We start from the raw sequence: 14,846 nt of genomic DNA, 5'->3' as shown, positions 1-14,846 counted from the left end.
TAAGGGTTTACTCACATCAATCGTAACCCTAGCTCTAAGAAATCCTCCTACAGGATCAAACTGTACAAAGGTTACAATCTCATATATTTGTTTAGCAATTGCTTTCCCCAAGACTCAGTTTGCAAGTTGAAAGGTAGGTTAAGAACCCTAGCCCATAACTGCAGTTTATCGAACTTAAGCTCCAACGGCTGTCATGGTAACGATTCCGACAATAAGAGAGGGGTAGGATAAAGGAGCATGATCTATCGAGATGCATATGGGTGACACGGTGGTTTTAGCGAGTTCGGGCCTCTCACGGTGGAGATAACAGACCTACGTCTCGTGCTCCCGAGAGGCTTTGTTTTATCTGAGTATGTATCCGGAGATTACAATGTGTGTTTGAGAGAGAGAGCGAGAGAAGAGCGGATCTCATGCCTGAGCCATGTCCTGAGACTAATGGTTGGAAATAGAGAGAGGTGGAAGAAAAAAGCCCCCCTAGTCTAGTGGTGGGGGTGGCTTATATAGAGTGCGCCACCCCCTCACCTCCTATGTTACAAAGTGGGGCATGAATGTCATAATGCCAGCCCACTACCAAGCCCTCACTATGAGAGTGATGCCGACTGCTTTGCTGCCTGCTAGTCTTCGTATATCCGAGTGAGTCGTACGGTCGAGTGGTGAACTGTCATCCGAGTGGATGGTATGCTACTTGGTCGAGTGGATAGTATGCTGCTTGTCCAAGTGGATAATATGTATGTATGAAATTTATCTGGACCCACATGTTGTGTGGACCCCATGCTTCATGATATTTCGACCCTTCATGGGCCTACCTGTTATGTGTATCCCCAACATTAGCCCCCGAATCGATTGTGATTTTGCAGAACGAGTTTGTGAAAGACACAATTTGGTCTGAGTGATTACGGAAATACTCGGCACATGTCGTCGTGCTTTCAGACAACCAAGGTTTGAACAAAATCTCAATGGATTCCAGCACTGCGCTTCCCGACTGATCGAGGTAAGTGTCCGCGTGGAGCAATTTGGTGACATTGGTTCATCTCTCGGAAGAGGTTAACTCGTGATCATAGTATGGATGTGTCATTAAATCCGGGCAACAGGATTGACGCATGGACTGTTCTCTCGGAGAGATGCCATTCTTTATCTCGGGGGAACGTCAATACGAGTCGGTTCTGGATTCAAACGTGTGAGTTTCACGCTTTGAGTCCTAGAAGATGTCTCAAAACAGGTCCAACAGAGGAGCGTTAAACTCACCTTATAGGATTTTTTTTGTAGTTTGACGGGAGTCTTTAGAACTTGTTTGTTTGTTGTTCATCACTCGGACTGGTCAGGCCGTACCAAGTGGAGATTACTCTAGTGGGGGCACGCTGAGTGCACCCACTGGGTGTAGTCCCCGAGACTGCCGTCGACTGTGGGCAGTCGACGGGGGTCTGAGAAAACTAAAAATCTTCTTAGCTGGTACCGATCGAACTTGTTCCTCTCCGACTCAGAGGTCGAGTAGTACTTGAGGATCTGGTATTGGTCTAGCTTGTTTCTCCTTGACTCGGAAGTCGATTAATACTTGAGTGATCTAGAGCTGGTCTTGACCGAGCAAAAATGTTTCTTTCTGAGTTCTCTTCCAGTGGGGGCACGCTGAGTGCACCCACTGGGTGTAGTCCCCGAGCCTCTGTCGGACTAGATGAGTCAGGCAGAGGGTTTAAGTCTCCTGGTAAACCTCCATGCAGTCGACACTGTAAATATCTTTTAGGCTGAAATTGAGTGAATCGGATGCATCTTCAGACGCTTGACATGGTAAATAAGCTCAGCCTGGAGCTGAGTCAGTTGGACTAATCTTCGTGCACTCGGCATGGAATAAATTTAGCCTGGAACTCGGTCAAGCAAGTGAATCTTCGTGCTCTCGGCACGGTGAATGAACTCGGCTTTGAAACTGCCGACTGTAGAAAAAAGCTGGACACTCCAGGGAGTGGTCGTTCCAGTAGTACTTCTTATATTGACAATTAGATTTTGCGTGAAAGGGGTATTTGTCCGAGTGGACGTGCTTCCCGACTGATCAGGGTATGTTGACTGCAAGGAAAAATTTGGTGGCACTTGTATGTATGGTCAGAAATATATTCCTGATGTGATCAATGGGTTGATCGAATGGGCGTAACCCCTGAGGACAGCATGGCCAACGGCTGTGCGTAGCCCCCGAGTGATGTTTGAAAGAGGTAAGCTTGCTACAGAGTGTGATATGAGGTTTGATCATATGAGTAACTTATTCGTTCCCGTGCTGGGGGTGTAGAGGTAAAGACATGTCCAACTGATGGTGACGCGCGAGGTGGCCGAGGGGCGATGATGTGTACAACCGAGTGATGACGCGCGAGCAGTCGAGTGGTGAAGACGTGCACAACCGAGTGGCGACACGTGAAGCGGCCGAGTCATCACTCGGTTGTACGAGGTGGTCGAATGATGAAGACGTGCACAACTGAGTGGCAACGCGCGGGGTGGCCGAGTGGTGAAGACGTGCACAACTGAGTGGCGACGCGCGGGGCGGCCGAGTGGTGAAGACGGGCACAACCGAGTGGCGACGCACGGGGTTGTCGAGGCGTGTAGACGTGCACAACCGAGTGGCGACGCACGGGGCGGCCAAGTGATGCTATGCGAGGTGGCCGAGTGAAGGACTAAGTGTTCAGCCAAGTAGCAAAAATGGTCCTTGAAGGAGTTAGCCAGATGCTTTCGAAGCTGATGTAGCGACGAGGTCGGTGTAGTGTGGCTGCGGCGCAACAAGACCGGCGCGACAACTGAGTCTGAGTAGGAACGAAGATGGCGCACAGAGTGTCTGGGTGATTATGTAATTTGTCAAAGTGACGGATCGAATGTACTTGTTGAAGTGAAGGGTCTGACTGGTGATGAAGTACTCAACCACTTAGGAGAGTATCATTCCGAATGAGCTGCAGCTCCCGAGCGCGGCGTCGCCCCCGAGCGTACTATAGGCTTCGACAACGGACGTGCCGGAATACGAGAAATATAGTTTTGAATGGATAATTTGTAATTCATCGAGTCGGACTCGGGTAAAGATGAGGAGAAGCTTCCGAGTGATGCTCGAAAGAGGCAAACTCGCAAGGAGTGAAGGGTGCAGTTTAATTATAAAAGGGATTTATCTGTCTTATGCCTGACGAGGTCTATATCATTGATACGAGGAAGAGGATTCCACAGAGGGGTTGGTCGGATGTATTTGAAGTCAACAGAACGACAAGGTCGGGGTTGTGGTGCGCTGGGACCGGTACGGTGACCGAGTTCGAGCAGCGACGAAGTTGGCGCATAGGGCCATCGAGTGATCGCGCAACTTGTGTAAAAAAAGGCACAAGCCAACGAAATAATTTCTCGAGGAAATTCGGTGTGTGCTCAAATGATTTGTGTGAATAACACCCATAGACACCCGCTGGGAGTGCAAGGGGCTTGCTGGTTAACCAGCAAGAGTCTGAAAGAGCGAAGGATCCGTTCGAACTTGTCGAAGCGACGGATCCGACTGAACTTATTGGAATATTGGCTCAAATAAAACGGAAGTGTAGTGTTTCGACTAAGTTGCAGCCCCGGAGGACCGATGCAAACTCGAAATGAAGAACGACACATGGTGTTCGTGAATGATGTATGCGAAAAAATGGAAGTTGGACTCGAGAGTCACATAACCAGTACTAAGCAAGTATGTGAAAATAAGCAACCGAGCGTAGAGGTACACTCGGTGGCGTGGCCTCCGAGTGAACGTGATGTGTGAATTATGGGACACTCGGGAAGACAGAAGTAACAGAATGTAAAATGACTTAGCTGTCTGAAGGCGCGCGAGTGGCCGAGTGGTGACGAGGCGATGGTGATAGTCGACCTTCGTCTCGGTGTCCTTGCGGATAGGGATGGAGCACACATTATACTTGTGATGCAGCTCCTTGAGTTAGAGGTTTGCTCTTGTCTCAGTCGGATTTTGGCTACTTAGGCGAGTCCTTGGACTACAGCTAAGCCTCCGAGTGGGAGGCTTGCTCTCCACTCGGTAGGATTTCAAACACTTTGGCGAGTACTGGACTGCAGCTAAGCCCCCGAGTGGGAGGTTTTCTCTCCACTCGGTAGGAATTTTTTTTTCAAACTTAGGCGAGTACTGGACTGCAGCTAAGCCCCCGAGTGGGAGGTTTGCTCTCCACTCGGTAGGATTTTTTCAAACTTAGGTGAGTACTGGACTGCAGCTAAGCCCCCGAGTGGCAGGTTTGCTCTCCACTCGGTGGGATTTTATCAAACTTAGGCGAGTACTGGACTGCAGCTAAGCCCCCGAGTGGGAGGTTTGCTCTCCACTCGGTAGGATTTTTCGAACTTAGGCGAAACAGATTCGCAGCTAAGCCCTCGAGTGAGAGGCTCACTCATCACTCAGTAGGATTTCTTGAACTTAGGCGAAAAAGATTCGCAGCTAAGTCACCCACTGGGGGATGCCGAGTTGTGATGAGGTGACCAACCGAGTGGCGACGCGCGGGACGGCCGAGTGGCGACGCGCGGGACGGCCGAGTGGTGATGAGGTGACCAACCGATGGCGACGCGCGGGGTGGCCGAATGGTTATGAGGTGACCAACCGAGTGGCAATGCGCGGGCGGCCTAGTGGTGATGAGGTGACCAACCGATGGCGACGCGCGGGGTGGCCGAATGGTTATGAGGTGACCAAGCGAGTGGCGACGCGCGGCGCAGCCGAGTGGTGATGAGGTGACCAACCAAGTGGCGACGCGCGGGGCGGCCGAGTGGTGATGAGGTGACCAACCGATGGCGACGCGCGGGGCGGCCGAATGGTTATGAGGTGACCAACCGAGTGGCGACGCGCGGGGCGGCCGAGTGGTGATGAGGTGACCAACCGATGGCGATGCGCGGGGCGGCCGAATGGTTATGAGGTGACCAACCGAGTGACGATGCGCGGAGCGGCCGAGTGGTGATGAGGTGACCAACCGATGGCGACGCGCGGGGCGGCCGAATGGTTATGAGGTGACCAACCGAGTGGCAACGCGCGGGGTGACCGAGCGGTGATGAGGTGACCAACCGATGGCGACGCACAGGGCGGCCGAATGGTTATGAGGTGACCAACCGAGTGGCGACGCGCGGAGCGGCCGAGTGGTGATGAGGTGACCAACCGATGGCGACGCACGGGGCAGCCGAATGGTTATGAGGTGACCAACCGAGTGGCGACGCGCGGGGCGGCCGAGTGGTGATGAGGTGACCAACCGATGGCGACGCGCGGGGCGGCCGAATGGTTATGAGGTGACCAACCGAGTGGCGATGCGCGGCGCGGCCGAGTGGTGATGAGGTGACCAACCGATGGCGACGCGCCGGGCGGCCGAGTGGTTATGAGGTGACCAACCGATGGCGACACACAGGGCGTCTGAGTAAAGTAGATGCATCCCGCGGAGTGACGAAGCGCGGGCCGTCTGAGTGAAGTAGACGCGCCCCACGGAGTGACGATGCCCGAGGGTCCGACTGAAGTAGACACGTCCCGCGGAGTGATGATGAGCGAGGCGTCCGACTGAAGTAGACACATCCCTCGGAGTGATGATGAGTGGGGTGTCCGACTGAAGTAGACGCGTCCCGCAGAGTGACGATGCACGGGGCGTCCGACTGAAGTAGACGCGTCCCGCGGAGTAACGAGGACGGGGCGTCCGACTAAAGTAGACGTGTCCCATAGATTGATGATGGGCGGGGCGTCCGAGAGAAATAGACGCGCCCCGCGGAGCGACGATGCCCGAGGCGCCCGACTGAAGTAAACACGTCCCGCGGAGTGATGAGGGCGGAGCGTCCGACTGAAGTAGACGCGTCCTACGGAGTGACGATGCACGGGGCGTCCGACTGAAGTAGATGCGTCCCGCGGAGTGATGAGGGTGGGGCGTCCGGGTGAAGTAGACGCGTCCCGCAGAGTGACGATGCGCGAGGCGTCCGACCGAAGTAGACGCGTCCCGCGAAGTGACGATGTGTGGGGCGTCCGAGTGATGTAGACGCGTCCCGCGGAGTGGAGACGCACGAGGCATCCGGGCAAGTTGATGATTATGCGAGCAGCTTCGTGACCGCGTGCTGGGCAACTGAGGACATGTCCAGTCGAGCGAAGATGTACAGGCGTCCGAGTGAAGCAAACGCGTCCCGTGAAGTGGCGACTCACGGGGCGTCTGAATGAAATAGTTCAAATGAATTTGGGTCCGCTGCCGAGTGAACTTGAGTCTGTGTCCGAGTGAATTCATATGTCTGAACTCTGAGCGAATCTAGTTCGCAGCTGTCCGATTGAAAGATTCATCGGGTGACCCTGCAAATTAGCACTAGCAAATACGGCCATGAAGTTTAAGGCTGGATAGTTATACATGCATGCATGCACGAATTAATTGGCGCGGAATCTGTGAAAGCCATGGAAACAGCCTGGTTCTAGCCGCAGCGATTAAGTGGCGTTAGTAATCCCCGTCAATTGGCTGGTTAATCAGGCGATTACCTTAACGAAGCGATCGATCCATGCTTGACGGAATTATGAGACCGACGTTAATTAGGCATGCTCTTAATGATTGCCGGTGGAGCCGCATTACCTGCGTACATGTGGGAGTTGTCCTTCCATTCCTTTTCTCCTGCACGCAGTTATTGCTCGATTAAATGGCATACGTTATGCATGCACTTACCAGATATTTATTCCCTCAATCCCGCACGGCCGTCGCTTGAGGGTCGAGGCTGCTTCGAAGGTCGCCGCCGCAGCGCGCCTCCACCAGAGACCATCGCAGGCGACTGGCACCGGAGGTAGGAGCGCCGCGTGCCTGCGCTACCACCGTGCACCGCGAGCAGCTGAGAACACGAGGCCAGAGCCGACGGCAAGGTGAACGGCGACGACGGTTGTGCGTGTGGCTCAACGACGAGGTTGGAGACGATGATGACGCGGACGCCGCCGGTAGCTGCGCACGGAGGCACAGTCGACGGTGCCGAGGTCGGAGACGACGACGGGCGGATGGTGCCGGTGGTCATCCATGGAGGCGCAGTCAGCTGTGCCGAGGTCGGAGACAGCGACGACCGCGCATGGAGGCGCAGTCGGCTGTGCCAAGGTCGGAGACGACGACGATTGCGTGTGGAGGCGCAGTCGGCTGTGCCAAGGACGAAGACGACGATGGCCGCGCGTGGAGGCGCAGTCGGCTGTGCCAAGGATGAAGACGACGACGGGGCGGATGGCGCCGGTGGTCGTCCATGGAGGCGCAGTCGGTTTCTCACTTTTGCGCCGATTCAAGTGATCCGCTCATGCGGATGGGAGGCTAGCCAACCTGAAGGCCAACAGTTCTCCTTGTACGTGCTTGGATGGATGCACGCTTTCCTTCTGTTTGCGATGCTTTGCTCGTTCCGCAGATGAACAATATAGAAAATGTGTTAAAAGAATCAAACCGAACAGAGGGTACCAGCAAGAACCGATGTGCCGCTGGTGGTAGAAGAAATAACCATCTGCATTATGGCTCGATAGACGCCATGTCCCAAGGTGGGCGCCAACTGTCGTGGTAACGATTCCGACAATAAAAGAGGGGTAGGATAAAGGAGCATGATCTATCGAGATGCATATGGGTGACACGGTGGTTTTAGCGAGTTCGGGCCTCTCACGGTGGAGATAACAGCCCTACGTCTGGTGCTCCGAAGAGGCTTTGTTTTATCTGAGTATGTATCCGGAGATTACAATGTGTGTTTGAGAGAGAGAGCGAGAGAAGAGCGGATCTCATGTCTGAGCCATGTCCTGAGACTAATGGTTGGAAATAGGGAGAGGTGGAAGAAAAAAGCCCCCCTAGTCTAGTGGTGGGGGTGGCTTATATAGAGCGCGCCACCCCCTCACCTCCTATGTTACAAAGTGGGGCATGAATGTCATAATGCCAGCCCACTACCAAGCCCTCACTATGAGAGTGATGCCAACTGCTTTGCTGCCTGTTGGTCTTCGTATATCCGAGTGAGTCGTACGGTCAAGTGGTGAACTGTCATCCAAGTGGATGGTATGCTGCTTGGTCGAGTGGATAGTATGCTGCTTGTCCGAGTGGATAATATGTTTGTATGAAATTTATCTAGACTCACATGTTGTGTGGATCCCATACTTCATGATATTTTGACCCTTCGTGGGCCTACCTGTTATGTGTATCCCCAACAACGGCCTCATGCAATCTTCAAATTCAGCCAGGATCACTGCATGCCGACTCACATGCCATGGAGATCCATCACGCACGCGATCACGATCACGGCTATTCTCAAACTCCGCAACAAAGGTATTCTCCCCCACCGGCTTGAAGAACAGTCCCCTAGAGTTTTCTCAGGCCGGCCTCAGCGCGTTTGTATGTGGAGCACCTTACGATGCAGAACCTTGCCAGCGATCGCACACTTCTGTTGGACTTCATCATCGATATCATCCACCACTAGAGGGGTGGCTTCTTCCTCCATGAGATCCAGCTTTTCCATTGCCTCCTCCATCCGTGCCCTTGCCGCGCGAGGCGACTGCTGCCCCCTTGTGCTGCTGCTTGGATCCGTAGACGTAGCCATCGGCGGACCAACGAGAGATGCACCCCGCCGACGAAGGTCGACGAGCGCCGCTTTTCCACCGAAACCCTAATCGCCTCCGCAGGGGCTCCTAATTTTTCGGGAAACCCGGGTGACCCTCACAGCTATTCGCCAGGCACGTAATAGTGGTGGCGGACTTTGAGAATACCTTAGCTGGGTGTCATTACCACGCGCACGTAATTAATGATAAACCCAAGAGATAATACGAACACCGTATATGATTCCATTGCACGGTCGGAGTCGGATACGGAAACCGAATCCCGTACGTGTGTGGTGTGGTGATCGATGGTGTCCGTCACCGATTCGTATCGAGTGGGTACGTACGTCTACCTACCTTTTTATACTCCGCGGCTCCGTCTATATAGACACACACAAGGGAAGGTACTACACGTTCGCTGGAAAATACTCTAGAATCGATCAGAAAACTAGCTGTGTTTTCTCCATCGTCCAGCCGAGAGGAGGCTATGAAGATCCGGCATGCGCTCACCCAATCCGTCACCTTCCTCGGTACATATATAGGCCTCTTTTTTCAGTGTTCTTTAGCGTTGATATTTTGCTTCTGTCTGTTCTTCTTCTTCTTGGAGAATTTTTAATTAAATTTGGAATGCAGTTATGGTCGTTGCATTGTTGGTGCTGGTGCCCGAGGGAATAATGCTAGTGACGGGTGTCAAGACACCGGCGATGGCCGTTTTGTCGGAAAGTATGGAGCCTGGAATTAAAAAGGTACGTGATACAATTTGTTTTTAAATGTGGGCTTCAGTTTGTTGCCCCCTTTGATTTCGACCAACATATTGATAAATGCATGCACGGAATATGTGCTTATTTTGCAGGGTGATATGGTGTTTGTGCACAACATGAGCAATGAACCTTTCCACGTAGGAGAGATCATTCTTTTCAAGGTTGATGGCTTTGAACATCCAGTTGTCCATCGCGTGATCAAGGTAACAGCAAGCCCTCTAGTGATACACACCAATCAAATCATTAAAAGTTTATATGTCATGTTTTGTTTGCCTTGAGAATAATCTTCTCAAATTATTCTAGGTTCACGAACATCGAGATACTGGAGAAATCCGAATACTCACCAAAGGGGACAACAATTCAGTGGATGACCGATTTCTCTATGCGAGTGGGCAGCTTTGGCTTCAACCGCATGACATTATTGGACGGGTTGTAGGGTGGGTTGTTCTCTTATCATGTGTCTACTATCAAATTTGGACATGTATTAATATGGCTGTATATATACCTTGCTCTACCGTTTCAATTGATTAATGTCTTTGCATTGTTAATTTTGTGTTTTATCCAATGCTAACAGCTACCTGCCATATGCTGGATGGCCTACTGTCTTCATCAGTGAATCTTATAAGGTACGCAAGCACACATTGTATTCTGGTTAATTTCTGTATATGCCATTGTTTATTTAATTAAATACTCACACAAGGTCTCTCTTTTCCTTCTAATGAAAGATGTTGCTGAATGGTCGAAGCACTACAACTCCTGAAGTATACTGGGTAACAATGTAACCACGGCAGATTCATGTGGGTTGTCTCCATAATGTCTTGTTAGGGGTTAAAGAATGCATGAAGCGACGAAGAGTATGTAAAAGATGTATCATTATCATAGTCTCCACAACATAGTAATCGAGCTCCATCCGTCTTGTTGAAATCATTTTCTATAGCACGGTCGACAAGATTTCTTTTTTCGAGAACGCGCAAAAGTCTTACATTTCTTTGCACGATCGACATGATTCTAACTCCTTCTTTGAAAGGTAGATTTTGATGAAACATGTTGTTAGATGTATTCTTCTTCTTTTTTGACAAAGGATGAATTTTATTGACTCAAAACAAAGTATTATGTGGATACAAAAACAATGAACACACACTGCATTGGCAACGACGAGTGTGAGTAGCCATCGAAGGGTCAGCACACCCTGGTCGGAGAGCAGATGGCGGTTGCAGGACGTTGGATCTGAGGGACGAGTTGGAGGCACCAAGGTGAGGCAGCGCACGTCCTTGCTGTCACCCTCCACTGTGGGGCCCGAGGGCCTCCTTCAAGAACAGTGAGGGAGGGAAGCTGTGGTAAAGGCCTCTAGGAGTGGCAGTGGCCTCCGTAGTCGCCCTCGAGCGACCCAAGAGGCAGTTTAGGTCGTGTATTGGGAGGCAATTCACATATAGAGCAGAAGAGAAGCAATTATTTGCTACGTGCTATGGACTCGGTCTTTGCTTTTTTTAGCTTAAGACCCACCTTTTTTAATGTATAAAACTCGCCAAGGTCGACTTTAGAAGCATTAAGACAAATCTTATGTCCACTTTAAAAACGCCTACATCAAATCAGTCTTGCGTATCTTTTTGTGGGCAAATTTTAATATGGGACACTCTTATCTTCTTTTTACATGAGAGATAAGAGTATATAATAGATCTGAGCTTGTGGATCCAAGATGAATTTAATGAAACACGAGAATCTCACTCTTGAACAACCATCGTTAAAAAAATACATTTGGATCGAAATAGAGCTACAAGAATAATGATAAACTTTAGAAGAAACAAAAGAATCTAAAATAAATACTTAGTGAGAGCACGAATATTCATATTGTCAAACTAACTGATCACTCGTCAGACCAGGTAACATCCTGCAAACCGATGTTCTCGTCGAGGCCCGGGGCATCCCACACCGCCAGCGAGGTGTCCACGACGTTGTAGGCGCATGGCTCCTCGTAGTTGTGCTCGGCATCACAACCATGGACGGAGTCGCACTCGTCCACCACATTTAAAAATGCAGGAATAAGAAAAACATAAGATTGAAATGTCATGTTCATCTCAATCCTACAAGTTTTGGGTTGTTTGATTGCATCATAGGAAAAACATAGAATTCTTTCAAAGAGGTTTGAGTGGATGCTAGAAATTCTATGAACATAGTATAAAAAAACTTTAGAAAAAATTCCTATAAGATTCAATCTTATGAATCAAACAACCAATATAGAAAAAGTTTCTAAGGATTCTAATCCTTCAAAAATTCCTTGTAAAGTGGGGCAAATCATCTAATCCCCCCATCCTGACACACCTACCCACTGTAGTGATTTTGGGTGCATCCGAACCAGAGCACCGAGTCGCCCCATCTCCTGGTGATTTCACTGCATGACTCCCTTCGATATCGTATTTGCTATATACTAGTGGTTGGATGCCGCCATTGCGTATCGCTTGAGAGGAAGGTGTGTGCGTGTTTCTTCATCTTGAAGAAAAAAAATTATTCCCTTCATCTCAAAATTAGAAGAAAAAAACTCACATCAACCAACTAGCTTAAGAGGACATCTCGAAAAGAAAAGAAAAAAAACCTTACTTCCATCTTAAAAGAAAAAAATCTCGAAAAGAAAAAAAAGCCTCACTTCCGTCTTCCAAAAAAGAAAAAATATCTGAAAAAACTTTTCGATTTTTTTAGGGAAAAGAAACTTTTGGGGTGTGTTTGGTTCGAGAACGAAGTGGAATGGATTGTTATGGATCCATTCCACTAGAATGGGTCGGTTCCGTCCTTGTGTTTGGTATAGACAATTCTAAGGAACGGAATAGTTACATTTTCGTGTTCGGTTTCAAAGATGGAATGGAATAGATTTGTTCATCTCTCCACTTGTTTGCTTATGATTATGTACAATATATTGAACATTGAACAGGATTCCAGTCAATCAAAAACCACTGAATGCATTGGCACACACATATGGCCAGGATGACGCTGAAACAAATAAGAACGGTGCACGCACTGAATTGGATTTCAGTCAACCAAATACCGCTGATTTCAGTCATCAAAAGGCTAATCTCAACAAGACAAACAAAGGCTGAATTGGACGGGAGCTCGCTGGCCGCCAGTACAGGCCCATGCCTAGGAGCCCTGAGCCCCAATCGGCGGCGCACTGGATGGGAAGCTCGCTGGGCACCGACACAAGACGGAGAAACCTGGCCGCAAAGACCATGTCGATGCAGAGCACGTCCGCGCGGTGCACGAGCCGCACAGCTGCGCGTCCTACAGATCGACCTCGCCGCTCACCGCCATCCAGCGCGGCCATCTCGCGGCGCACGAGGCCGCACAGGAGCTGCGTGTACATCTCTGGTACGGATCTACGGCGCTGCTCGCCGCCATCCGTAGCCGCTCGCCTCCATCCGTCGCCGTCGCTAGGTGCCCTCAATCCAGCGCCGCTTGTTGTTACCTGCCGCCGGTTGTGTCCAGAGAGGAAGAGGGGAACGACTGGTTCCACGCGGTCCGCTCGATTTGGAGGTACGAGCGTGTTCCGCATCTGGGGGTATATTCGGTCCCTGGGAACCAGTCGGTTACTATTCCATCTGTCTACCAAACGCTAAAACGGGGGCTAGGAACGGGTCCGACCCGTGACATTCCAGTTGATGACTGCAACCAAACACACCCTTGATGACTGGCCCCTTCTTTCGGCCTTAATGGGCATGGCTGAACCGCTGAAGGCCCACTTTGGTTAGCGAACGAACGCGGAGATTCTGGGGGGTCCTGCGGTGAAATCACCGGACTCTAGTCACCATGGTTACCGTCGCCGCCGCAGCCGCCTGCTACGACGAGGAGGTTCACAGCCGTGCCGCGCTGCGGGAGGCCTTCGGAGACTCATCAGACAGCGATTCCGACGCGCCCCGCGGCGCGGCTAGCACGCCACCGGTTCAAGGGGCGGGCCGCGAGCGCTGGAGATGGGCGGCGGTGGCGGAAGTAAGGGGCCTGTGGCTCTGCGCCGCCTTCCTCTCGCCCGACGAGCAGTCGCGCCTTCTCGCCGCGATCCAACGAGGTGAGTAGCCGGGCCGGTCGCCTCATGTCTTCCTCTGGCTATCTTTTTAGCTGGGCACTGTGTCCATATTTGGTTCCAGCCACCAAATCTCAGAGGAAATTTAGGTCTAGCTTGCTATCGCTTATATGAATCCTAAATGTGTATGAGATGATTCAAAGTGTTGATGTGCCCATTTGTGTTTCTTTTGCAGAAGAATGGTTCAGTGATGCACACAACCAAGTAACTTTATTTCCCCTCGATTGTTTCAGATCTGGGAAATGTGCTTTACATTTTCATCAGTCGGTTTTAATGTTGAGAAATCTTTCAAAATCGATGTACTAGGCAATGAGATTTGGTGATCTCCCTCCATGGGCTGTCGAACTTTCGGCACTTGTTAGGGAAGCTATTTGCGTTGGTAGTGTTGATGATGCTAGTGTTGGCACTGGGTGGATGAACGAGGATGAAGACGCATGTCCTTTGCCGTCAGATTTACTGTGGAGAGAACCGCTTTTTGATCAACTGATTGCAAACACATACAAGCCAGGTGAGGTATGGAACTTTTATTCTCCTCCATAGTTTGGAGCCTATGTGTAACATCAAGCATGCAGATAGTGCTATAATTCAGATAGTCTTTCTTCAATATATATCCACAAAGGCAACTACACAAGTAAAGCAGCGGGATACAATTTTCTTTTCTTTTTGTTGAGAGTATTACATTTTTTCCTGTCATCTATTGTAACAAACTGATATTGCAATGTAGGGTATCTGTGCCCATGTTGATCTCATGCGCTTCGACGACGGGATCGTTATAGTCTCTCTCGAGTCTGCATGCGTGATGCGCTTCAGTCGAGAAGGTGCTGCCTGTGATACGCAAAAGCCCGAGGAGAGCGAATGTACAAACGTTCCCGTCTACCTGAACCCAGGCTCACTTGTTGTAATGTCAGGCGATGCACGGTATCACTGGAAGCATGAGATCAACCGCAAGCCAGGTGCTCAGCTCTGGAATGGGATGGAGCTTGAGCAGCATAGAAGAACTTCAGTTACTCTGAGGAAACTCAGGGCTTCTCCCAACTAAAATTGGCATTGTTAACATTTGTTGCATAATGTTATCGTTTTGGCAATGTTGTATACCAATTATTTCGCAGTGTATCATGGAGAAGTTTAATTAGGTTGCTACAGAAAATCAGCTAAATGTTTGCTTTGGGCATGTGAATACAATGCTATGTATTTAACAAAATATTGTTGACTGTTTAGAAACTATGCTTGCAAGATTTATTTTTCTTTCTGCAGTCATATGATCTACTCCCTCCGTCCCAAAATAAGTGTCTCAACTTTGTATAATAAGGTGGAGACACTTATTTTGGGACAGAGGGAGTATAAAATATTGTCGAACCAGGCTGTAATACATGAATACACCAATTCTCTAGTCATGACGTTAGTTGTTGATCTTTTTTCCTTAATCAGTTGATCATGGTGATATTTACAACCATCCTAGCACCATGTGTTTTTCTTTAAGCACAACTGCAAGTGTGTATAAAGAGCA

At 50.1% G+C, this 14,846-nt stretch overlaps 2 protein-coding genes across 4 annotated transcripts; both read left to right on the top strand.

Moving 5' to 3' along the window:
* The first annotated feature begins 8,923 nt into the window (after window positions 1-8,923).
* Window positions 8,924-10,170, top strand: LOC125512650 (signal peptidase complex catalytic subunit SEC11A-like). Of its 2 annotated transcripts, XM_048677748.1 has the most exons (6): window positions 8,924-9,042; window positions 9,146-9,258; window positions 9,366-9,476; window positions 9,577-9,710; window positions 9,848-9,899; window positions 9,974-10,170. In XM_048677748.1, exons 1-6 carry the CDS (start codon window positions 9,000-9,002, stop codon window positions 10,031-10,033), a joined length of 513 nt encoding a protein of 170 aa, XP_048533705.1. In that variant the 5' UTR covers window positions 8,924-8,999; the 3' UTR covers window positions 10,034-10,170. The 2 variants fall into 2 exon arrangements, 1 of the variants encoding a protein (XP_048533705.1); XR_007285463.1 differs by lacking the exons at window positions 8,924-9,042; window positions 9,146-9,258; window positions 9,366-9,476; window positions 9,577-9,710 and having other exon boundaries at window positions 9,772-9,899; window positions 9,999-10,138.
* Window positions 10,171-13,022: 2,852 nt separating this feature from the next.
* On the top strand, window positions 13,023-14,592 carry LOC125514880 (alkylated DNA repair protein ALKBH8 homolog). Of its 2 annotated transcripts, none has more exons than XM_048680249.1 (4): window positions 13,023-13,324; window positions 13,515-13,543; window positions 13,646-13,852; window positions 14,064-14,592. In XM_048680249.1, the coding sequence occupies exons 1-4, from the start codon at window positions 13,069-13,071 to the stop codon at window positions 14,376-14,378; spliced, it is 807 nt and encodes a 268-aa protein (XP_048536206.1). In that variant the 5' UTR covers window positions 13,023-13,068; the 3' UTR covers window positions 14,379-14,592. The 2 variants fall into 2 exon arrangements, with proteins under 2 accessions (XP_048536206.1, XP_048536207.1); XM_048680250.1 differs by having other exon boundaries at window positions 13,646-13,847; window positions 14,064-14,380.
* Window positions 14,593-14,846: the final 254 nt, after the last annotated feature.

This window comes from Triticum urartu, chromosome 6 (assembly GCF_003073215.2).
Source record: "Triticum urartu cultivar G1812 chromosome 6, Tu2.1, whole genome shotgun sequence".
Classification (NCBI taxonomy): Eukaryota; Viridiplantae; Streptophyta; class Magnoliopsida; order Poales; family Poaceae; genus Triticum; species Triticum urartu.
The sequence above is the reverse complement of the archived record's forward strand: the minus strand, read 5'-3'. Positions and strand labels throughout refer to the sequence as shown.

Bases quoted from the DNA above. Each gene is read 5' to 3' on its own strand.
- LOC125514880 (XM_048680249.1), top strand. From the start codon at position 13,069: ATGGTTACCGTCGCCGCCGCAGCCGCCTGCTACGACGAGGAGGTTCAC. The intron at 13,325-13,514 runs GTGAGTAGCCGG...TTTCTTTTGCAG, and splicing joins TCTCGCCGCGATCCAACGAG to AAGAATGGTTCAGTGATGCA. The intron at 13,544-13,645 runs GTAACTTTATTT...TCGATGTACTAG, and splicing joins TCAGTGATGCACACAACCAA to GCAATGAGATTTGGTGATCT.
- LOC125512650 (XM_048677748.1), top strand. From the start codon at position 9,000: ATGAAGATCCGGCATGCGCTCACCCAATCCGTCACCTTCCTCG. The intron at 9,043-9,145 runs GTACATATATAG...TTTGGAATGCAG, and splicing joins CCAATCCGTCACCTTCCTCG to TTATGGTCGTTGCATTGTTG. The intron at 9,900-9,973 runs GTACGCAAGCAC...TACTCACACAAG, and splicing joins TCATCAGTGAATCTTATAAG to GTCTCTCTTTTCCTTCTAAT.